Here is a 26,314-nt window from a genome sequence, read left to right on the forward strand (position 1 = left end):
AATCACCCCCAGTGCTAGCCGCGCTGGCCTCATACCCGTAGGTAGAAGGACCGTGGCGGGGAGCCGCTGGAGTGGCTTGCTTTCTTACGAAGGCAAGCCGCGACCGCAATGTTGCCATGGTCATTTTCTCGCAATGAGTACATGATCCATCCACGAACGCTGTCTCCGCGTGGGTCGCGCCCAGACACGAAAGACAGCGATCGTGACCATCATGATTTGTGAATGTAAGGGGCAGGGGATTGCATCCCTGCTGCCCTCGTTCTGTGCACATCAGTGCTCCTGTTATATTGCATAAATATAATGACAATAATCCAGACACTTGTTTAAGGTGTTCTAAGTTTAAAGGTACTTTATACCCTTGCATATGGGAATGTGAAGAAATTAAGAAATTTTGGAAAGATGTGAAGAAAATGATAGAGAAAATCCTAGATTTCGATTTAGGTTTTTTTTTTAAATTTAGATTTCATTTATACCCTCAGGAAATGTCTTTAAAAAAGACAGAATATTTATTTATTGACATGTACTCTGCAAGCAAAGCGGCTTATTTCTCTACATTGGAAAAGTGCATGTGTCCCAAATATAGGACGCTGACTGAAATAAATGGCGACAAGTATGTCAATGGAAAAAATAACTTATATTTTAAGGGATAAATATTGGATTTTTAAAGGAGTTTGGAGTCCTTTCAGATTGTCTCTAAAACATGGTGGAGTTGGTGAGATGCTAACAGAATATTGAAAAAGAGGTATTATTGAATGCTACGGCAAGGTACTGAGAAGCTTTGTTATTGTTTTTTTTCTGCCTTTGTATTTATTTTTTTATTTTTTTATTTATTTGTTTTGTCTGATGTATTTAATTTAAGTGTGGATAAATGTGATTAATGTTCAAATGTAATAAAAACTATGACCAAAAAAAAAAAAAAAAGTAGTCCATGCGACTTGTGTGCATATTCCTAGTCTTCTGAAAATACGATAAGGTTTGGTGAGAAACAACCCATAATTTAAGTCATTTTGAGCACTACGAGAGAAGCTCATTCGCAGTGGTTTTTGTGTTCACACGAGAATTTTTTTTGTTTTTAGTGCAAAAACTAAGGTCATATGGGTTTGGAACAAAATAAGGGTAAGTAAATCTAACAGAATTTACATTTTTGATTAACTGTCACTTTAAGGAATTCAAGTTTTCAGTTCATTTGACCAATTTGATACTTGTTTAGTTGGATAACCTGCATTCATGAGGGTCTCCGACATTGAGAAACCTGCATCGCTGTCACAGCCTCATGTTGATATAATGGTGCCGACTGGTTAACAGACATCAAACCAACAGGTCACCAGTGGCCATTAGTGTCAGCACGAGGTTGTATGACCATTAGACAATAAAAAACACCCTAAGTGTACAAATGAACAAGCAATGCTGTGTGAAGATCATATTTCCCCATCCCTCTTTTCTTAAGTACACCATCCCTGCAGATGTATATTTCTCAGGAGAGATGGAAAATATATAGCTACAGCATACCTAACAAGCTTTTGTATTTCCTTACAAAAATCGAGAGTTTGTTGCAAATTTGCCGCAAACTTGCCTCAAATTCACCACTGATTATTTTCACATGCAAATAAGCTTTGCGGCAAACTTGCAGCAAATTGTCCATTGTTGCCAATGGTTTGCTTCAGGTTCACCACTATCGGTGAAGCGCTGCATACTTCAGGCAAACAATTGTGGTGAATCACAAGCTCATTTGCATGTGACAATAATGAGTGGCAAATTTGTATGGAGATGGAATTGTTGCATATTAATATACAAATGGAAAGAGATTCACAAATAGAAAGTTGGTTCATAAATAAATTGAATGAGATCCACAAATAAATGTAAGGAGTTTCACAAAAATTAAATGAATTCACAAATAAAAAGAATGAGATTTATTAATATATGTTAGGAGTTTCACAAAAATAAATTGAATTCACAAATAAATAAAATGAGATTGGCAAGTAAAAAAAAAAATATTTACAAATATATTTTTTAACTCACAAACACAACTCTGTCCAGCATTCATTTGTGAATCATGCGCATTTATTTGTGGATCACTTCCTGTGCATTTGCGGATCACTACAGGCATCTGTCAATTTTTAAACAAATCTAGCATCAAGATGTGCACACAAATCTACAAATAGGTGGACTCCACCCATTGTCTACTCAAGCCAATCAGATAATGGCCACATTACTCAGACATATTTGCAATAGCAGATCTTGTACACTGTGTAATATAGGGTATTAATTTATGGTTTGTGCTCCTAAGATCATCTAATATGATTCATGTTTTATAAAGGCACTATCTGTACTACTGATCTTTTGTAGTGTCTAGTAGGTTAAAATTAAAATAGCAGACTCATACAGTCAGCTAGGTTATCTGTAAAGCTAATGATCAGGACACTCTACAAATGGGCAATTTTCAGCTGTCGACATTTAACGAGACACTACACATGTTTATAACCGAGAGAAAATTATACGAATATACCTTAAGTCACAGTATTCCTCTGATGACGTCCATTTCTTTAAAAGTTTGCGGCCTTGGAGCTTATCTGTATGTGCTTGATTCCATGCTCATGAGAGCTGTGACTCTGGTCCCACCCTGATAGTAAAACGAAGCATGATGTTTTGAAGATAGAACATGCTATGATTGGTCTGAGTAATGTGGCCATTATCTGATTGGCTTGAGTAGACGATGGGTGGAGTCCACCTATTTGTAGATTTGTGTGCACATCTTGATGCTAGATTTGTTTCAAAATCGACAAATGCGTGTAGCGATCCGCAAATGCACAGGAAGCGATCCACAAATAAATGTGCACTATTCACAAATGAATGCTGGACAGAGTTGTGTTTGTGAGTTAAAAAATATATTTGCAAATAATTTTTTTATTTGCAAATCCAATTGTATTTATTTGTGAATTCACTTTATTTTTGTGAAACTCCTTACATTTATTTGTGGATCTCATTCAATTTATTAGTGAACCAACTTTTATTTGTGAATCTCTTTCCATTTGTATGTTAATATGCAACAATTCTATCTCCATAAATTTGCATCAAGTTTGTGGCAAATTTGTCATGAACTCTTGATTTTTGTATGGGTGGTGATCTACTGTATGCCTTTGGCTCATTCTTAAAGCATCACAGTCATTTTTTCATCATAAGATCATCATTAAGAATCCAAGCTCTCATTTTGGGGACATTTCTACAGCTAGCACAGGTTTTGTTATAATCTGTGACAAATGATATTGAAGAGAAGATATAAATACAGTACTTCACTACTTTGAGCATATTAATGGTGTAATATTTTTCTACACAGTGCTGTGAGTGTGTGTAGTATACAGTATATCTGTGTGAAAAGTTGTCCAGCAGATGTAACAGCATTACTAACTTATCTACATTTTTCAGTAGATCGACAGTAGCTGTTTTCATAACAGTGTAGAGTTTTTTAGTAACAAGCGACATTTTCCAGCGGCTTGTGGTGTAGAGACAAAACGCTGTTAGCTTAGCTTAGCGAGGCAAACATGCTTTCCTGTTGATGGTGGTGTTTTCTAGTTTTATTTGTGGTTTAAGTGTAAATGTTATAGAAATTTGTAGTGTAGTAAAATACTTTTTCAAAAGGACATCTTGACTGAAGTTGAACTACTTTAAATTATGAGTAGCATGTAGCTTAGCAAACTACAGTTTAGCATTAGCTTCCTCAACACTGTTAATCTGTAGTGCACATTTGTGTAGTTCACATCTCTAATGTACATGAATCCCTAATGTTTTTTAATTTATTTATTTATTTTTTAATTGATAAAACTCTTTTGCAAAAATATAATGTCTGACTCCAACCCTGAGCAAAATATACATTAGATGTTGAGATTGACTCCACAAGTTTGACAAGACTTGGCTTTTTGGCAGCCATGAAAACAGTGTGTTCCGTCAATTGGCAAGTGTTTTTCAGGTAACTGTAGGATGGCCTGGGTCTATGTAGAAAAACTTTGCAGTAATCAGTGATAGTGCTACAGTGTATTTGGGTCAGCCATTTATGGCTTGTCTAAAATGTTGATAGCCATTTTGTTTCAGGATAAAGACGGAGTGCATCCCTGTGGCTCTGTCATGAGATTGGCCTTTCACCACAGAACAACACAACAAATTAGTCTATTGCAGTATCTTCATCTTGACTTACTCTTGATTTTTGTTAGGGTTTTCTTAAAGGTGCACTCAGTAACTTTTTGTTTGTGTCATCTTGGACTTACAGTGACTCCTAGTGGTGTGGATGCAACATCATTCAAAATCAATAGTTTTCTGTTACAGATGCCATTGTAGAAAATCACTATTCACAATCAGCCATGATTAATTTAGTCCAAGCGTGAAAGTGTCCAATAACAAGATGATTACTGAGATTAAACATGTAGTATTCAGCTGGTCACGTGATTCTAAAATGGCAGCCCCCATGAGGGTGCCCCTGCCCCATGTAGAATAAAGGTTACTGATATGACTAGGGTCCTCATTTCATGTTTCAAAATTACAATTCATTTCTTTAGGAGCAAACTTTTTTAAAGGGGAAAAAATACTGAGTGCACCTTTAACATATTTAAATGCAACCGTAGTTGTGCCATCTTTAAATGCAAGTCTTTTTTGTTTGAATTTTTGTACCTCATTTTTGTGCCCTTGCACTGCAAAAAGTACTTTTCTTAATCAGGATTTTTGTGTTGTTTTACATTTTAAAAAATTCTAAATTTACTTAAAACATTGCATCCGCAGCATACTGACACACACGTTGACAGTCAAACACTGAAGTTTTCAAAGAGTCGTTATTTAGCTACAATCTTAAAGTATACTACTTTTTCTAATTCATGTAATAATAGTAGCTGCTTTGTATGCCTAAGCTTTTTTTTTGTGAGTAAAGTCACTCAACTTTAGTTGGCTGTTATTTTTGACCTTTCGAAATGTTATAGAATTATGATGTGAAAATAGTTGTAGCAGGGTTTAAAGTGCTGTCTTAATGTCAGTACTACATCGGGTGTGCAGGGACGTGGTTCGAATCCGGCCTGTGTCATGTTCCGATCCCGTTCTGATTATGTTAATTGATCTTAAATGAAAATTACAAATATAAACAAATAGCATGTTTATGTCAGGAATAACTTGCTTTAAACTTCACAAAGTCTTATATTAAATCAAAACTGTTCCATATGTCTTATTTCAACTGATTTCTAGCTATTAAGTTATTTGTTTATTATTTTCTATCAGCCTTTTTTTTTTTTTGGTGTTGTAGGAATTGTATTAACCTCAGAATCTGTCAGTTTGATCTTTGTGTCACAGACTGATTATCAAAGGCAGCATTGAGTATTAAAACAGTACATGAGTTTTCTGAATTAACAGAGAATCATGTCTTTGCTGGGCAACTTCTCATACAAAACATGTGCATTCTACTTGTGTCACTGTGTTGTCTTGTGCACTAGTTTTTACTGTGTCAAATAGTGCTCATGAGTGACCACCTACTTCTTAAGCAGCTGTAGTATTTTCCATTTATTTTTTGCACAAGCATTTCAAAAAATTCTTCAAGAGTTCTAAGGGGCCATTCAGACTGAATGCGTTTTTTTTTTAATATATATATTTTTTTTTTTTTTCACCAAAAAGCCTAATGCAGAATTACAAATAGAACAGAATGCAGTTGTCTAGAGATGCATTTTTTTAAATTGCAGTTCTTTTCACCTATTTTTTTAATATTATTATTTGTATCACATCTTTCACACTGTTTTTATCATGAGGTAAAGTTAGAATCTATTTATTGAGAAAACTGTTTCTTGTGTTTATTTTTGTACTGATTTCTGTGCTGAATTTTCAAACAAGATGTTGGATTTCATCAGTCTAGTATGATCTTTTGATAATATTGGTATCTGTCTAAACTATTAACTATATTGAGAATGAGAAGAACATTACAGCTGATATAGATCCGTTGGTCTAGATTCATACATTGGTTCTTCACATTTTGCTCCCAAGTGCCAAAGAAAGACTCTCAACTTGACTTAACTTTGACCAATTGGATGCCAGAATTTCTCAGTGCATATCCTAGAATGCTGTGCTGCGTTCTGAGGGTCCATTGATCCAACCGACCTCATTCACATTAAACAGAGACCTGTTTCCCCTTCCATAACGTTTCTCCAGGAATTACGGAGCACCAGACAGACATGAGTATCACCACAGGTCCCGTTCGGCAGATCAGCGCGCTGCCATGGAGCGTCCCATGTACAGTCGCTCTCGCTCTACGGAGCGGCCACCCGACGGGCCCAGCATGAGATCATCGATGCCCTCCTTGCCGTCTGGACACTCCGCGCCATCCTCCCCTGCCTTATCGAGGTGACCCAGACCAAATCAGCCGCTCACCCCGCAAAACAACCCAGACTAATTGAAAAGCGTCCTTCTCCATGTATAACAAAGACCATCCCTTTATCCAACCACCCGCTTGATTCTTTGATTTTTTTGTTTTTACTCTCTGCAGTAGTGCTGTTATATTTATTCCATCTCATTCCTGTAGATATGCAAGATGTGATCTGTTAAAGTGAAAGTTCACACCAAAATGAAAAGTCTGTCATAATTTATTCACCCCCATGTTGTTTCAAACCACTTTGACTTTCTTTCTTCCATGGAACACAAAATGAGATGTTAGACAGAATGTAAGTCTCAATCACCATTCAATTTCATTGTATTAAAAAAATGCAATGAATGTGAATGGTGACTGAGACTAATATTCTGCCCATCACCTTCATTTTGTGTTACATGAAAGAAAGAAAGTCATACAGATTTGGAACAACATGAGGATGAGTGAATGAATTAAAAATTTTGGATGAACTATCCCTTTAATTGCTTTACAATTGTTTGATTTATAGTAAAACACATCAGTTATACTTTCAGTGAGTATAATGATGTGGAATCTCCATTGCTTTTTATACCTTTATTGTGATCAAATATTTATCTAATTTATTTTTTCCTCATTTGGTCTTTAATCCTAATATGTTTTGTTTATTTTCGGTGATGTCGGAGAAAATCAGCATGCTTCTCTTGCAGCATCATTACTGAAGACATAAAGTCATATCCTGTGCCAAAGCACCAAGCATTTTGTCAAATATAGTTATTGTATTGTCTCAAGCAGCATATTGTTTCGGGACTAAATGAGAGTGAGTAAATAATGATAGAATTTTTTCTTTTTGTAGGGTAAACTATTCCTTTAAATGTATGTTTTGACTCCATTTATGCAAAATGCTGGTGGAAAAACCACATGATGTTTATTTTAATCTCCAGCAGTATTAAAATGGCTATGCATGATTATGGGAAACATATAAAACATGTACTATATGTGAAATATCATATACAGTATATGAAAGACCACTCTTGTTTTCTATACTTTTACGCTTTTTAATGCTCTCATTTCCCTATTTTTATTATATAAAATGTTGTAGAAATATATTATATAATTTATAGACTTTATTTCAAATACGTTTTAACTTGTTATATGTTTAGTACAATCTCTTTTATTGCTTTTTATGTTTTATATTGATGTCCTATTACAATAATTTTCGTAATTGTTATCAACACTCTCTTGCTAGCGCTGGAGCTGAATATTCTGGGTAATGCCTTACATTATAAGAATAGAGTATATACAATAGCAATAATAATGTTATATTTTTTATATTGTGTTAGGCCACATCCCCGTGGTGGATCAGCCCAGACCAGCCCCACCGGGACCCCTGTGAACGGCAGGAGAGGACGACAGCTACCACAACTGCCTCCAAAAGGGACACTTGAAAGAAGTATGTTTATTTATTTTTTTTTCCCTCTATTGCCACTTTTTGGCTCCATGTTGGCTCGATCGGTCATGCTGAGAAGTGTTCATTTCATAGATAAGATTGATGTGATTAGAAATTGAACTGGTGTTTATTGAGAAAGCGGCAACAAAGATTGTCATTTCAATAAATACACAATATTAAAGGGATAGTTCATCCCCCAAATGAAAATTCTGTTTTTATTCTCTCCCCCTTTGTTGTTCCAGACCCATTTAGATTTATTTATTCATTTATTTAGAGTTCTTTTTATAAAAGTGAATGGTGACCACAGCTGTCAATCAAACTTTTCAAGGCAAGATTTTCAGTGAATAATGAATACAATTTTAGTCTGTTCCTGGCACAAAGCTATCGCAGGGTTTCAGAAGACTTGGAATGTAGCACACAAGACCTATAGAGCTTTTATGGTGCTTTATTGTCATTTTTGGAGCTCAACAGCCCCTGGTCTCCATCCATTTTCATTATATGGAAGAAAACAGCTCAGACATTCTGCTAAACTTTGGTGTTTCACAAAGGAAAGAAGATCATACATGTTTGGAATGAAGAATAAATGATTATAGAATTTTGATTTCTGCGTGAACTATTCCTTTAAATGATTTACGAAAGCAGAAATAGTTCTGCCGTTTGTAAAGACAGGAATTGATACAGTTCATCAGGGATTCTTGTGCATCATCACAACATTGCACCGTTCCGTTACCCCAATGGCTGAATATGACACAGTTTGTGCTGCAGTCACTTCCTGTTGTTATATTTGAGTGTGCGTCGATTTAACATGTCAACCTGGTTCCCTCTCTCATTCCTCTCTCAGAAGACGGAGATGAAGACCTTGAGCCATGTCCAGGTGTGTAACATGTCTGTGAAGGTTTAATTTGTCAGACAATATGGTTCTGATAGAATTAAACTTTTCTGCAATGGTCTTGAGCTGAGGTTTTCATTCATGAATGGATCAAAAATCAACTTCTGATATCAGACAAAGGGCGCCTATACACAATCGAGATTTTCCACTGTGTCAGAGAACACTGTGAATCCATTAATTTCAAAGAGGATGGGGTGTAGCAAGGATGTAGAGAAAAAACACAAGGGTTTACAAAAGCGATGCTCCCTCATACGACCAAATGTTGAGAAAATTTGCAGTGCTCATAGAAATCCATTGACCAATGAGAATTTTAGAAAGGTGGGCCCACTTTCCGAAAGCTGTGTTTTCAGAAATTCAATTAGTTGATTTCCCGCTTGTTTTCAAACTGACATGGCTTACACATCTTGACTATTTCCTATCTGTCAAATCTCTAGTGTTTAAGTGCCCAAATAAAGGAATTGAGAGGTTTTGAATCCAGATCCATTGCAAACTCTCCATGTTTGTATGTGAATGTGTCATACTGTATACAGGTAGTTTTTTCCCCCCTTCTGTCTCCCATTATTCGTGACAGTGTTGTGATAAACAATCCTCCAAATGTGCTTTCCCCTCCACCCCCCACAAGCAAATTACAGTGACTTGTACATTTGTTTTGTTTTAACTAATTTCACTATTTTATGATTTCACTATGATTTCAGAAAAGCAACGTCCACACTAATTAAGTTTGAAAACTTCATTTTAAGTTTCTAAACATCATCGTTTTCCAATAAGTAACGGAGAGCATTTACGAAAGTCTTGGTGTGTGGATGAGAGCCATAAACGAATGCGTTTTCAAACAAAAACGTGTTAGTGTGGACATGGCCTCAGAATTAAGATCCTGTCCAATTGTGAGTTTATTTTCAAGAAATGTTGTTCTGTTCTGCTGAACTGGGGCTTCAAAATAATGTTTGTAGAGATTTTTACTAAATTAGTGGTCTATCAAAATAACTGAATTGGTTGTTCATTGGACAAATGCATACTCACACAAATACACTCAGATTTTAGTTTCCAAGCGATCGCACTTCCTCCGCTCCCATCTGTCACATCCGTTGTATTTGTCACAAGATCTGTTCTGTTGGTGTCTGCCACCTTCCTAGAATCAGTACTTGCTTTTTGTTTGGAGTAACATGACACTCAAAACCAGTGTACAGGAGGTTTTATTCGAACTTTCATTTGAAGTGCTTTTGTGAAATTCTTTTTTCATTCTATTGCTCTTGTTGTTTTGTTAAAGAGTTTGAGATGAGGCCTAATGGCCCAGCGGTCAATGGGAGGAAAGGCAAGTGTGGCCAGGCATGTGTCTGCGCTGTTTGCTGTGTGGTTGTTCATTTACCTCTGTATTAGCAGGTTTCACAACCTTACTATGACAACTAGGGATGGGCATTTTAAGTAATTGTTAAGTCGAGTACTCTAACACATCAAAACAACAACTAGTAATCCATCTTCTATAGCCACTTATCCTGTGCATGGTCACAGGTAGTGCTGGAGCCTATCCCAGCTGTCAGTCCATCACAGGGCTAAGACACACACTCTACTCACCTATGGGCAATTTAGAGCCTCTAATCAACTTAACATTCATGTTTTTGGACTGTGGGGGAAACTGGAGCATCCAGAGGAAACATGCATAACTCCACAAGAGACTCGAACCCAGGACCTTCTTACTGTGAGGCTGTGAATCAACAGTGCAAGCCACTGTGCCACCCCACAATGACTTTGTGACTGTTGCATAGACAACAACATCTCGTAGACATAGAAACATGCATTCATGCAAACATGCATTTTCACCCATTATTGCACTTGTGTATATGGTTGTGTGACAATAAAAGTGATTTGATTTGATTTGATCCAAGTCTTCTGAAGCAATACAATCACTTTAAATAATTTAACTTGACTTGTAACGACAAGATTTAGATGAGAGAAGCAGTTTCATTGTTGCTCATTTCAGGCAAAGGCACAAAGGGAAATCAAATTGCTATATTCGAGTAATGATTTTATTAGTCAAATATTTAAAGCTGAATGAGTACTCGATTAATAGATTACTCATGCATATCCCTTATTACGGCTGGGCGATACATAGAATTACACATTCAATTCGCAATCATTTTGATCTGAATTTCGCAATGTTTTTTATAAGTAAACATGAAACCAAAATGAACCCTTTTTGGTCTTATTGTGCAAGATGCATAAATGCACATTATTCCAATTAAAATAAAATGGCTTCGTGATTTTTAATAAATCAAAAATAATAATAACTTGTTTCCCCACTGATATAAATTTCCTTTTTAAAAATGGTCAGAATTGCTTTAAGTCATTTCAGTGAATCGTTTCAAAATTCTGATCCATTTGTGCCATCACTCAAAAGTGTTTTCAGAATTTTTTGTAGCATTTTTTTATACATTAAAATGTTTTGTAAAAATGTTGATAAATATTGCTGTTTATTACCATGTATTTGTAATATACATTTTTTTTTTGCAATATCACCCAGCTATGCTAACATTTTAAAACTGTCTCTTCTTTTGTTCAAACTGATTTTGACAATGAAGGATTGATGCAGATCTTGCATGTGTTCTGCATGAATGAGTCTGTCTTTTTGTCTCTCAGTGTGTTACTGTTTTTAGGTCAGTCTCTCTCTCTTCAGTTCTCTCCTGTCGTTGTGTGTCTCTCTCTTGTGTGATGAATAGTCACTTGTTTGATGTGTGATTTGCAGTGAATAATGAGGGACATGGAAAGGTCTGGATTCACGCTGAATGTGCGGATAGATATTCTGTATCTTTCTGTTTATTATATAAAATACTTATTTATTTTAAAATAGTTCTTTAGAAGTTGAAACTGTTTTTGTCTCTACTCTTGCTCTACAGAGTGGAATTTTTGAGATATTTGCAAAGAATTTCATATTCTAATATAAGAAACAGGCATGAATATTTACAGAAAATTTTTCCATACCACTGACAGTTACAGAGTATGTCCAGCAGATGGGGCTCAATTATATGTTGAAAGGAGCTGTTCACTCTCACAGTGCTGAAGTGCCTTAGATTTGAATTCTCAGATAGATACACTATATTGCCAAAAGTATTCGCTCATCTGCCTTTAGACGCTTATGAACTTAAGTGACATCCCATTCTTAATCCATAGGGTTTAATATGACGTCGGCCCACCCTTTGCAGCTATAACAGCTTCAACTCTTCTGGGAAGGCTTTCCACAAGGTTTAGGAGTGTGTTTATGGGAATTTTTGACCATTCTTCCAGAAGCGCATTTGTGAGGTCAGACACTGATGTTGGACGAGAAGGCCTGGCTCGCAGTCTTCGCTCTAATTCATCCCAAAGGTGCTCTATCGGGTTGAGGTCAGGACTCTGTGCAGGCCAGTCAAGTTCTTCCACACCAAACTCGCTCATCCATGTCTTTATGGACCTTGCTTTGTGCACTGGTGCACAGTCATGTTGGAACAGGAAGGGGCCATCCCCAAACTGTTCCCACAAAGTTGGGAGCATGGAATTGTCCAAAATCTCTTGGTATGCTGAAGCATTCAGAGCTCCTTTCACTGGAACTAAGGGGCCAAGCCCAGCTCCTGAAAAACAACCCCACACCATAATCCCCCCTCCACCAAACTTCACAGCTGGCACAATGCAGTCAGACAAGTACCGTTCTCCTGGCAACCGCCAAACCCAGACTCGTCCATCAGATTGCCAGATGGAGAAGCGTGATTCGTCACTCCAGAGAACGCGTCTCCACTGCTCTAGTCCAGTGGCGGCGTGCTTTACACCACTGCATCCGATGCTTTGCATTGCACTTGGTGATGTATGGCTTGGATGCAGCTGCTCGGCCATGGAAACCCATTCCATGAAGCTCTCTACGCACTGTTCTTGAGCTAATCTGAAGGCCACATGAACTTTGGAGGTCTGTAGCGATTGACTCTGCAGAAAGTTGGCGACCTCTGCGCACTATGCGCCTCAGCATCCGCTGACCCCGCTCTGTCATTTTACGTGGCCTACCACTTTGTGGCTGAGTTGCTGTCATTCCCAATCGCTTCCACTTTGTTATAATACCACTGACAGTTGACTGTGGAATATTTAGTAGTGAGGAAATTTCACGACTGGACTTGTTGCACAGGTGGCATCCTATCACAGTACAATGCTGGAATTCACTGAGCTCCTGAGAGCAGCCCATTCTTTCACAAATGTTTGTAGAAGCAGTCTGCATGCCTAGGTGCTTCATTTTATACACCTGTGGCCATGGAAGTGATTGGAACACCTGAATTCAATTATTTGGATGGGTGAGCGAATACGTTTGGCAATATAGTGTATATTCCATCTATTTCAACATCATTATGATTTATTATAAATAAGGCCAAATTATTAAACTGTAGTTGCATTTAAGGAAAACACGATGCATGAAACACACAGTGGCCACAAAAATATTTTCACCATACTTGAATGAATGTCATTGCATTAGATAACAAAGTATCAAAGTAAGTGGCATCTGCAAATAAATGATGTTAGACTGTTACCCTGAAATAACCTCACTTTTTTGGGCCATTTTGCAATTGCCTTTAACCAAATGGTGTCAGTGTGATTTAAGTGGTGCATGAAGTCAGTTTCCCACAAGATTAAACAGGTGTCCTAGCAGAGTAACCACGGGTGTAGTTCATCATATTAAATATGGACATGTTCCACTAACGTTTGACAAGAAAATGTCCAAATACTTTTAGTATTAATTTTCCACAGTATATCTATTGTTTTATGATTGAAACCCAAATAAACATTTGACCTTTTTGTGAATTGTTTTGCTTGAAAAGTATGCTTGTGTTATCTTTCTTGCAAATAAACGCCATTTGTTTTGATATTTTGTTATCTAATGCAATTACATACAGACATTTTTAAGTGCACCAAATTGTAAGTGTTCAAAAACATTTTTGAGTGAAAATAAGAGGGTATTTGGATCAGAGTTTTTCAGACTGATCAAGATTTGAATCATGACATGAGTTGTAAGTTAACGCTGCCTGTGTCTCTGTGTTAATGATCGCGTGTTAAGAGGTGACATGGGAAGATCAGCAGAATTCAGTTGTCAGTGCTGGTCACTCGTCAAACGGCCATCAGGAGGAGACTCACATCTCACCTCAGACAGGTTTGTGAAGGTCCATTAGAGTGACCTCTGACCAATCTGACCTCGACCCTGTCTGCTCTGTCCTCTCTTCCTCTGAATCATGTTGCTGATTTTACAAAATTTATGCCAATCAGAATGCACAGGTTATTATTAGCTGTATCACTTTAATATTTAAATGCTGCCCAATGGAGGATCCAGCTTGATGAACTGGGTGAACTGTCTCTTTAACAGTTCTTTTGTTTTTTTTTTGTTTTTGGATTTTTCCCCTTTTTAACCCAATTTGGAATGCCCAATTCCCAATGTGCTTTTTTAAGTCCTCGTGGTCACGTAGTGATTCGCCTCAATCCGGGTGGCGGAGGACGAATCCCAGCTGCCTCCACGTCTGAGACCGCAAACCCATGCATCTTATCATGTGGCTTGTTGAGCGCATTGCCACGGAGACATAGCGCGTTGCACAGTGGCATCCACGCTCAACTTACCACGCGGCCTACAGAGAACGAACCACATTATAGTGACCACGAGGAGGTTACCCCATGTGACTCTACCCTCCCTAGCAACCAGGCTGCTTAGGAGACCTGGCTGGAGTCACTCAGCACGCCCTGGGTTTGAACTAACGAACTAAAGAACTCCAGGGTTGGTAGCCAGTGTCTTTTACCACTGAGCTACCCAGGCCCCCCTCCTTAACAGTTCTGAGGATCTGGATTTATAATAGCTTTCTAACAAGACAGTCATTTGTGTGTCTGTTTAAGTGTGTGTGTGGATTAATTAGATACCATATCTGGTCCAGCTAATGAACGCCCCATAGGTGCAGGCGTCATTGTGAAATGGCATCATATTGAGGGTGATTAATGCTTGAGAAATGTGCTTGGGTACACAAGATCATGCACGCAGGGTAGGTATGTGATTAATGTTGTGGCGGATCAAAACACGGCTCGTTGTTACTCAAGAGAACAAGGAAAAAGTGAGAAAAAACAAGCAACATCAGCAGATTGTGTTTTCTGTGAAGACGCAGATAAAGAATTTAAATATGCAGTGGAGGATGGAGTCTAATTAGTGGCAAACAGCACCCTGAGATGCCTGCGACATTACATGTGACACTAAAGAGGCATTAAATGAGTATTTTGCGGTATCTGTGAACAGTGGAAATTGGGGAGGGATTACGACGGTCAACTTTTCAACTAGTCCAACAACTAACTAGTTGAAGAGGAGTTTATCAAGCAGATAATGTACAGTTAGCTGGTTGTTATAGCAAAATAAATCCCTTCAGGGTGATATAAGACCTGATCACCCTGTCGGGGTTATTGTACGATAACAACCACCTGACTGTACATTATCCCATTCTGGAACCTTATTGTAAAGTGTTACCAGATAAAAGATGACCTTATAACATCACCACACAAAAACTGACTGACAAAGTCAACAAACAACAAAAAATAAGCCTATACCACAAACCGCATAATTTATTCAAGTTGCAATGCATGCTGGACACTCGCAAATCAACAACAATGGTCTAAAATGTTTTTTTATGTAGATGCAAAGAAATTCACATTTTGTAGTATCCATTACTCAAAAAATACCATAATCTGGATAAAATGCAATTTCATTTTTTACAGTGTTGTTTCTCTTCAGACTTTGCAGAGACAGTCCTTCTCTTCTCTTTCCTATTCTATTCTCCTTTTTTTTCCCCCGTAGGTCTTTTTTTATCCATTCTCCATTTCTTTAAAATTTCAGGGTTTGTCTTTAAACAGGAATGGCTGCTCTTGCTGTCTGTCTCCTGAACTCGTGGATTAGTTTTGCTTTTCTTCCATGAGCTTTCCTTTCTCTCTTTAATTGAATTTGAAACTTTTGTTTGTGGTTCTATCTGTTTTATTTCCCTAATTTTTTTTGTATGTTGTAGTTGTTTGTGTTGTTTTTTGTCGTTGTGCCCCCTACCTGTGTGTTGATGTCCTGGATTGCCCCCCGTTTCTGATCCTCCCCCATCCCCCCCTTCTGAACACACCCCTCTCCTCTGTCTGTGTCTGTCCCTTTTTGTGATGTGACCCACTCACCCATACCCCCCCCCCCCCAGAAGACACAGACTCCCCTAGTTGGACAAACTCAGGTCTATCCTTTCTTCTGCTATCCTTTCCTCACCATGTCTAAGCTCCTCTCTTTTGTCTCACTCATGCTTATTCACCATGCTGGAAAAATCAAATCATACCACCTTATAGGAATAGCTCACCCAAAAATGAAAGTTCTGTCAACATTTACTCACCCAATTCAAACTGGTATGGCTTTGTCTTCCGTGGAACACAAATATAGATACTGTGAAAGTTAATAATGGCATGTGCAGTCTTTACATCTACAGTTGTGCTCAAAAGTTTGCATACCCTTGGAGAATTGGTAATATACTGTATGTACCATTTTTAAAGAAAACATGAGTGTGCAAGCAAAACACATTTCTTTTATTTCTTATGGGATTTATATTCAACTGTAGGTTATAACAGAATGTTAAAAAATTTAATGACCCCTGTTCAAAAGTCTGCATACCCTTAGTTCTTAATAATGTGTATTGCCCCCTTTAGCATCAATGACAGCATGCAGTCTTTTGTAATAGTTAATCTATTAGTATAGATCTAGTATAATCTATATATTTAGTAATCTATGAGGCCCCAAATTCTTGCAGGTGGTAAAGCTGCCCATTCGTCTTGGCAAAATGCCTCCAGGTCATGCAAAATCTTTGGTCGTCTTGCATGAACTGCACGTTTGAGATCTCCCCAGAGTGGCTCGATGATATTAAGGTCAGGAGACTGTGATGTCTACTCCAGAACCTTCACCTTTTTCTGCTGTAACCACTGGAGGGTCAACTTGGCCTTGTGCTTAGGGTCATTGTCGTGCTGGAAAGTCCAAGAGCGTCCCATGTGCAGCTTTCGTGCAGAAGAATGCAAATTGTCTGCCAGTATTTTCTGAAAACATGCTGCATTCATCTTGCCATCAATTTTCACAAGATTCCCGTGCCTTTAGAGCTCACACACCCCCAAAACATCAGTGAGCCACCACCATGCTTCACAGTGGGGATGGTATTCTTTTCACTATAGGCCTTGTTGACCCCTCTCCAAACATAACGCTTATGGTTGTGACCATAAAGCTCTATTTTGGTCTCGTCACTCCAAATTACAGTGTGCCAGAAGCTGTGAGGTGTGTCAAAGTGTTGTTGGGCATAATGTAACTGGGCTTTTTTGTGGCATTGGAGCAGTAAAGTCTTCTTTCTGGCAACTCGACCATGCAGCTCATTTTTGTTCAAGTATCGTCGTATTGTGCTCCTTGAAACAACCACACCGTCTTTTTCAGAGCAGCCTGGATTTCTCCTGAGGTTACCTGTGGGTTTTTCTTTGTATCCCAAACAATTCTTCTGGCAGTTGTGGCTGAAATCTTTCTTGGTCTACCTGACCTTGGCTTGGTATCAAGAGATCCCTGAATTTTCCACTTCTTAATAAGTGACTGAACAGTACTGACTGGCATTTTCAAGGCTTTGGATATCTTTTTATATCCTTTTCCATCTTTATAAAGTTCCATTACCCTGTTACGCAGCTCTTTTGACAGTTCTATTCTGCTCCCCATGGCTCAGTATCTAGCCTGCTCAGTGCATCCATGTGAGAGCTAACAAACTCAGTAACTATTTATACACAGACACTAATTGCAATTTAAAAAGCCACAAGTGTGGGAAATTAACCTTTAATTGCCATTTAAACCTGTGTGTGTCACCTTGTATGTCTGTAACAAGGCCAACCATTCAAGGGCATGTAAACTTTTGATCAGGGCCATTTGGGTGATTTCTGTTATCATTATGATTTAAAAAGGAGCCAAACAACTATGTGATAATAAATGGCTTCATATAATCACTATCCTTAAATAAAAGATGATCAGTCATATTTTCAAAATCAATACCAAAATTTCACAATTTCTGCCAGGGTATGCAAACTTTTGAGCACAACTGTATATTCCAAGTGTTTTAAACCCATATGATAGCTTTATGTGAGGAACCAAATTCAAGTTTTGGTCAAGCTCAAGGTCTACTTGGGCAAAACCATGCCCTTTGATTGGCAGTCCATCTAATTGCCCATTTAGACCAGCTTGGACCAGCTAATGACCATAAATAACCAGCTAGAAACCATCAGAAGCTGTTTTAGCAGGATTTTCCAACAGAGCAGGCTGCACTGTGCTCATAAGCAGTACATATCAGAGTGAATCTCATGCTGTACAGGCCATATTAAATAAATAATAATAATCGGTGGAAATGTGCATAAATGTCATGAAAATAAAAACATCTTAATGGTCCTTAAAAGAGGCTTAATTTTCTTCCTGCAAAATACCATTTCTTATCTTTTTTTACCTTTGATTTTGGGATAAAATATAACCTGGACATTTATATTGTGAGATTCAAACATTGCCTGTTTGGACCACAGTATACATTTGAATCCACCCATTACAGCAATTTTGTAATGAATAATGAGTGTTAAAACTGTAGAATAGTAAACAATAGGATCATGCTTGAAAACCGAACCCTATATTTACTTTCAGAATAACCTAAAAATAGCGCATTGCATTCAATTCAGAACCCACTGCAGTGTGTTCTGCTATATACTGCACATTTTGGCAAAAGCAGTAGGTCATCTGAGTATTCAATGCATGCAGAACATTTGCATACTGCACAGTGCAGGAACAGTAAGAGTAGTTTAAGTAGTACAGTAGTAGTAAGAGTAGTAACCTATGAATAATCCGAACATAGCCCATTTCTTTCTGTTGAACACAGCTCTGTTGTCTTCACTGGCTTTTTAAACCCATTACTTCTTTTTTTCTCTGCCCTCTTAATGAGTGTTTTTATTCACCTAATTTCTTCATTGCAAATCGTAGGAATGCTTTCGACTTCTGCTGTGAAGCCAAACTCATGAGCCCTCCTTACCAGCACTGTTTCTCATTTCCTCATTTTGAAAACACATTTGGAAACAGTGGCATGCAATGAGCTTATGAGCTTAATTGTGGAAAATTGGCTAATGTGCATCTGCATTTGTTTGATGATGTCATGCAGTTCTTGACTGTGGCTTTATCTAATGAAGCTGGCTTCATGACAGATATATATCACATCATGATAATATTGCATTTTATTTGCAATCACTTTAACCCTCTTTTACTAAGTGTGCTCATTTATTCACCATGGCCATCTGAATTTTTTTTTTTTTTTAAATCGAAATAGATGTGTGTTGCAAAATGTTTAGATTGCAATAGTGAAGCAATTGCAATCTTAACTTTTGAATTTGTGAACTTTTGAATGTGGCAGTTTTTAAGATGCACTTGTACCACTCTTAAGTATGAAAACATCAAACACCATGTACGATAGCACTTCAGTTATTTCAAATTATTCTATGAGTCTGAGAACACTAATCATTGGGTAATTTGCTGAATGTGTTAATTACTTAACAGCAAAATTACTAATGGCAAGAAGAAATTGCTATTGACATTTACGCCACCTGTATTGACAAAGACTGATGTAGTTTGCTTTACACAGCTCAGACTTGTGCCTGGCGGTCAAAAAAATGGTCAAATATACTCAGCATTTTCTTCAGATATTATTTAGTAATAATGAATGATGTTTAACCATTTAAGCACTGTGAAATGTGTGTCGTGATTGTGTGACTCAAATTTCAGGTTGAACTACTCTTTCAAAATTGGTATTCCAGTATACCTCAAAATAAGATCATGTTTTGACTCTTGATTATTATAAATGGCAATGCTTTCCTGTATACTTTGATTATTGTTTTGATTTCAATTTGGTCTACGGTAATATCTGCTCTTGGCTGCATCATTTATGCCCATGTGTCATTTATGCCAGCTCCTTTAATAATGGTGAATTTTCTGATTGATATTTAATAAGTACGTACATTTAATTTTGATGGACGACTCAATTATAAACAGACAAATGTCTCATTCTCAAATGGTAGAAAACAAGTGATGCTGTAATATTGAAATCTTTCCTGAGAATACTTAAAAAGATCTTTGCTGTGATTACATATATGTGTAACACAATTGCCTATTACTTCATTTTTGTATCAAATACCTCACGAGAAATGTTAGTTACTGATCTCTGTCAGTGCTCCATTATTGGCTGAGCGGAAGTTGTGTTGATGGTAAATGGTTTCTTTTATTTACCATTCCATATTATTCAAATGCTTCGATAGAGAACAGCTCGGCAGATCTGTTTCCATCCACCCCACCAAACTCAACATTATGAAGCACTTTATGAAGAAATATCTAAACACACACACTCACTGATGTCTGCTGTGGTCTGTAGGTGCTATGGATGTCGAGGAACGAACGCGGCAGATGAAATTGAAGATGAACAAGTATAAAACAGGAACAGGCTCTGACTCCAGACTGGAACAGGACTATCACTCCAAGGCAAGTAGCCATGGCTTACCCCTCTTTCTTTAACTAAGCAACAGACCTCAGTCAGGATAGACACCATATTTAATTTGACACCAATGGAAGATGTGAAGGACAGTCCATTCAGTGGGTTGTACTGCATTGTACCTTGGTATTGATCATTAAGTCGATAACATATTTAAAGTGTAAAACCTTTAAAACCTTTTAAAACCTTTTATGGGGACAAAAATCGCTTTTGAAATTTACATTTGTAGTGAAATATTAGCTGTTTTGATATTTACAGTACTAGCAGCACCAAATGAATTGCAATCTTTTTATTTTAGCATAATTCTATCATTTTGGTTCGAACGGAACATCATTGGCTCAACCAATAATATAACTTTGGGGATGGGTTATCTGTTTGTCCAAACAGTGAGAGATGACAGTTTGAAATTTGTTTAAAAACAGTCATTATTGTGCAGAAAGTAAGCACTTTTAAATTCTGCTGATCACTATGTGCTCACACTCTTCAACTCAGTTACTGTTTATAAATTGGAGTGTTTTCTAGTTTTTTGTTGTAGTTGTATTTATTTATTATTTTTTTTATGTTTAATGCTGTCAACTTAATTGATATCATCACTATGAAATAAAATGTATCATCTGACATATTGCCCTCTTAAATAGCGTCAGTGCAGTTAACTTTTTGAAAAGGGTAGCGTGAAGGTAATTTAACAACTTCAAAATATGAAGCTAGTAACTTGGGATGCTATAACTTCAACATACTTAGCTACCTGTAGTATATGTAATCAACACAAAGATACAGTAACAGGTAAAAAATAAAAAATAAAAACATGCACTATTCATTGCTTGACCGAACCAGACTGTTGAATAAAGTTAAACATAGTTTGTTTGGTGACCCACTTCCTGCATTTCCAGCCTCAAGATATACAGTCGTATTTCTCTACACAGACCAATGTCCTGAGAATAAGTTCAATGCCAAATATGGCTATATCACACTCCGGAAATATCCTTTTAAGCATGTGGTATGAAAGGCATTGTACTGCCCCAACCCATCAATTCTGCAGAATTCTATTAAAAGAAGATAAAGGTATATATGTTGCTCTGTCCGATGGGCCAGTGAAAAGACACTGTTAAGGACATCATATTTATGATCATCATAGTAAGTCATGAGCATCTACAAACTGCTATGTTAATAAGCTCTTACAATAGCTCACCTCATTTCTGTCGAGAACTTGGGAACACCTTAGACTAAAATGAGTTTTACACGTTTTAATTGTGTGATTCTGTTCATCCTGTTTAGGGTTCATTTCAAAAGCTCTTGCTTTAAAAGTGTAATTTCCACACCACAAGTGGCACCAAATAGAAATAATGCATAATTGTTTCCAAACAAGTTTTAAGAAATGATTGAAAAGTGTACACACGCAGCTTAATTTGGGTACATGTGCTGGACACACAATGCAATTGTGCATTGAAATGCAGTGAAAAAAACTGTAATTGACAGCAAACTAATATTATAGGTACAAAATGTTATTTTACAAACATACAATTTGTACAATAAAATGTTGGTGCCCTAATATCATTGTGTGTATATTTACTCTCACCCCTAAACACTCTTTCCACCCCACTCCTGTCTGCCATTGGTTGAAAAACAGAAAGTCCCACCCCAAACTTGCATCAACAGTTAAGCCAGTAGTTGACATATTGGAGAGCTCAAACAAACAGGTCAATGCTTTGAAAGTGCCACAAAGTCAGTCTACAAATGGCTTTCTTTGGCCACGTCCACACTAACAAGTTTTGGTGAAAAACACATTGACTTTGCTACGTTTATGCCTCTCATCCACACTATAATGGAGTTTTTTCTCCACCAAAAACGGTGACTTCCTTTGGAAAACGACACTGAAGACGGCTGTTTTAAACTTACATGGTTTAGTATGGATGTGGCCTTAGTTGTCTCTGCGCATTAAACTGGAATAGAAGCATTTTAACATAAAAAAATAAATAAAAATGTTACACACTTCAACCCCTGTGTGACTGTTTTTTCAATGTTTGATATAAAGTGTTTTGTTGTACATTAGAATCTAACAGAAGTGTGTTTTCTGTTCTAAAGCGTTCCGGCAGGGATCCCCAGCGGGGAGAAAACCTCTCGGCCAAATCTTCGGACAGTGATGTCAGTGACATGTCTGCTGTGTCGAGAACTAGTAGTGCATCTCGATTCAGCAGCATGAGCTACATCTCTGTCCAATCAGAACGGCCACGAGGCAGCCACAAGATCAGGTGAGACAGCCTTTTCTTAAGTCAGAAATGCTCAGTTAAGGATCATTGTCAAACCTGTGTGGTATAGGTCAGTCCCTTTATCGAGTTCACTCTGCAGTCTTTTTGGGAGTGCATTAAAGGAATGTCCTGGGTTAAATACAAGTTAAGCTCAGTTGATGGTGAACTCAGTCAGTTTTTGTTCATATCGTGTTGGACTTACACTGACACCTAGAGGCATGGATACAGCATCATTCAAACGCAGTAGTTTTCAGTTACTTATGCCATTGCAGAAATTCACAATTCACAGTCAGCCATGATTCATTTAATCCATGAGTGAAAATGTCCAATAGCAGGGTGGTTACTAAGATTACGTAAGTAGAATATGCCTGGTAATGTGATTTCAACATGGCAGCCCACATGATGGGACCCTCTCTGTTTAGAAGATTACAGCTTTTATAAGATTACTGATGTGACTGGAGTCTTCATCTCATGTAAGTCATCACGATTAAATACATAGGTTTCAAAATTGCAATTAATTTCTTTAGGAGTAAAAGGTTTTTAATGAGTAAACAATAACAAAACAGCATTTGTTACTTAATACTGATTACCACAAAAATGTTTATTACTTGTCCCTTGTTTTCTTTAAAAGGGGTCATAAACTGCCTTTTTAAATTTATTTTGTACTGTTCTCTGAGGTTATAATGTTATCAGGATTTTTACATCGAAAAACATCATAATTTAGAAGTAATAGGCTATTTTCTGTCCTGTTTTGACCCCCCTCATTGTAACACACCGTTTGAATAGGCGTGGCAGATTGCAGACTCGGAAGTAAACGCCCACTGATATGATTGGCTCACAGTTTTGCATATTTAAAAATCCTACATCCTTCATAGATGGACGCTGCTGTGATTTAGGTTAAAAATGCATAAATAGTACATATCAAATTATCTGTAATAACAGACAAAGCAATAGTGACCACGTAATAAAAACAGTTACTCACACTTGTGTGGTGCGACATTACTGTCGGATCCAATGTAGTCGGCACAGCATCGTCTTTTAGTTTCAATCTTTCTGAAAATCCTGTGTCGAATTGTGCCTTGTTTGTAAATGAATCCACAGTAAAATGAAGTGAACAAATGACCAAGGTCTTACTGACGTGGTCTGGAACTTCATTAAAAATAAAGTTCATCCACTCTTTCCTAATGTTGGGATCAGAAGGAAGGCAATGCAAAGACTGTGTTTTTCCACAACTTGGCAATGCACAGCGTCTTGTTGTCTTCGGAGCCATCTGTATAGTTTGGTTTCTGCATAGACCTGCGTTTGCCTCTCTCGTTATTTACCTACTACATGCATGAATCGGTGGGCGGGGCTAAACAGGCAGTGATGTAGAAGCATCTAGATCTTCTTCTGCGGAGGCGGTGTTTAGCCACACTATTACGTAATAAAGTGGCACATTCCACATCCTGTCGTTTTGGCAGATTGGCTTGAATATAAGCTGTTTTTAGACTAATGAGAAAGTTTTGAGTTCTGAAACTTACAGGATGTTTTTATAGTACAGTGACCTCTTATACAGGTGCATCTCAATAAATTAGAATGTCGTGGAAAAGTTCATTTATTTCAGTAATTCAACTCAAATTGTGAAACTCGTGTATTAAATAAATTCAATGCACACAGACTGAAGTAGTTTAAGTCTTTGGTTCTTTTAATTGTGATGATTTTGGCTCACATTTAACAAAAACCCACCAATTCACTATCTCAAAAAAATTAGAATACATCATAAGACCAATAAAAAAAAACATTTTTAGTGAATTGTTGGCCTTCTGGAAAGCATGTTCATTTACTGTATATGTACTCAATACTTGGTAGGGGCTCCTTTTGCTTTAATTACTGCCTCAATTCGGCGTGGCATGGAGGTGATCAGTTTGTGGCACTGCTGAGGTGGTATGGAAGCCCAGGTTTCTTTGACAGTGGCCTTCAGCTCATCTGCATTTTTTGGTCTCTTGTTTCTCATTTTCCTCTTGACAATACCCCATAGATTCTCTATGGGGTTCAGGTCTGGTGAGTTTGCTGGCCAGTCAAGCACACCAACACCATGGTCATTTAACCAACTTTTGGTGCTTTTGGCAGTGTGGGCAGGTGCCAAATCCTGCTGGAAAATGAAATCAGCATCTTTAAAAAGCTGGTCAGCAGAAGGAAGCTCCAAAATTTCTTGGTAAACGGGTGCAGTGACTTTGGTTTTCAAAAAACACAATGGACCAACACCAGCAGATGACATTGCACCCCAAATCATCACAGACTGTGGAAACTTAACACTGGACTTCAAGCAACTTGGGCTATAAGCTTCTCCACCCTTCCTCCAGACTCTAGGACCTTGGTTTCCAAATGAAATACAAAACTTGCTCTCATCTGAAAAGAGGACTTCGGACCACTGGGCAGCAGTCCAGTTCTTCTTCTCCTTAGCCCAGGTAAGACGCCTCTGACGTTGTCTGTGGTTCAGGAGTGGCTTAACAAGAGGAATATGACAACTGTAACCAAATTCCTTGACACGTCTGTGTGTGGTGGCTCTTGATGCCTTGACCCCAGCCTCAGTCCATTCCTTGTGAAGTTCACCCAAATTCTTGAATCGATCTTTTTCTTCCACACTTTTTCCTTCCACTCAACTTTCTGTTAACATGCTTGGATACAGCACTCTGTGCACAGCCAGCTTCTTTGGCAATGAATGTTTGTGGCTTACCCTCCTTGTGAAGGGTGTCAATGATTGTCTTCTGGACAACTGTCAGATCAGCAGTCTTCCCCATGATTGTGTATCCTAGTGAACCAAACTGAGAGACCATTTTGAAGGCTCAGGAAACCTTTGCGTTGATTAGCTGATTGGCATGTCACCATATTCTAATTTTTTGAGATAGTGAATTGGTGGGTTTTTGTTAAATGTGAGCCAAAATCATCACAATTAAAAGAACCAAAGACTTAAACTACTTCAGTCTGTGTGCATTGAATTTATTTAATACACGAGTTTCACAATTTCAGTTGAATTATTGAAATAAATGAACTTTTCCACGACATTCTAATTTATTGAGATGCACCTGTATGTGAATTCCCCCAGTTTTTTAACTCACAATGATTGACAGTGATAACCACAGCAACATTTTGGAATCTCGCGGTTGTAAACGAGAAACATTTGCCAACAGTTTAACCTGTTTGGTGTTTGCTGTATTTGATGAAACCTGACGATAACGTTTGGAGACACACAGTATTATTGCCCCCCAGTCCTTGCATTGCAACTGGAGAAGAGAGTGGTGGTTACATTGTAATATTTAGGTTGCATACCTAAATATTCTTGTACTTCAACTGCATTATCTGAACTAGTTATAGGATTTGGTTCTGTTCACACTATGCAGATTTAATGAAAATTCGTTTGGCATTACCTGAACCTTTTCAGGAGTAAATTTGGTTGTAAAATGCGGTCGCCACTCCCCCGTAAATCTCTGAACTCTGTGTGTTCTGTTTAGGTGACTTGAAGATAGTTCCCTAACCCTACTCTTCCACTGGCATGGATGAAATCTGCCGCTTTGGAATGTGTTTGAAAATGTTTCATTATTGCTTAATTACATTTGGGAAAAGCTTGAAATAAAAACCAGCTAAAGTAATTTCCAAATTCTCAAAATATCCATTTTATACACTTGTGCTGTTGCAGCCACAGCCTAGCCAGTAGCAATGTCCAAAAAAAAATTTTTTTTCAATTATTATTTTATTAGTTACTGTGGTATGTCATACAGCAAAGTGATAGCTCATTCAATAATCACTTAA

At 37.6% G+C, this 26,314-nt stretch overlaps 1 protein-coding gene across 9 annotated transcripts in view; it reads left to right on the forward strand.

Moving 5' to 3' along the window:
- rims2a (regulating synaptic membrane exocytosis 2a) overlaps positions 1 to 26,314 on the forward strand; it is a 229,782-nt gene that overhangs the window by 148,051 nt on the left and 55,417 nt on the right. For 8 of the 9 annotated variants that reach the window (XM_051719122.1, XM_051719129.1, XM_051719130.1 and 5 more), the window contains 5 exons: positions 6,172 to 6,363; positions 7,705 to 7,814; positions 8,653 to 8,685; positions 20,163 to 20,269; positions 22,362 to 22,528. In XM_051719122.1, coding sequence (XP_051575082.1) covers positions 6,172 to 6,363; positions 7,705 to 7,814; positions 8,653 to 8,685; positions 20,163 to 20,269; positions 22,362 to 22,528 — 609 coding nt within the window. The remainder of the gene's footprint in view (positions 1 to 6,171; positions 6,364 to 7,704; positions 7,815 to 8,652; positions 8,686 to 20,162; positions 20,270 to 22,361; positions 22,529 to 26,314) is intronic. The other variant, XM_051719128.1, reaches the window with a different exon arrangement.

Source organism: Myxocyprinus asiaticus, chromosome 15 (assembly GCF_019703515.2).
Source record: "Myxocyprinus asiaticus isolate MX2 ecotype Aquarium Trade chromosome 15, UBuf_Myxa_2, whole genome shotgun sequence".
NCBI lineage: Eukaryota > Metazoa > Chordata > Actinopteri > Cypriniformes > Catostomidae > Myxocyprinus > Myxocyprinus asiaticus.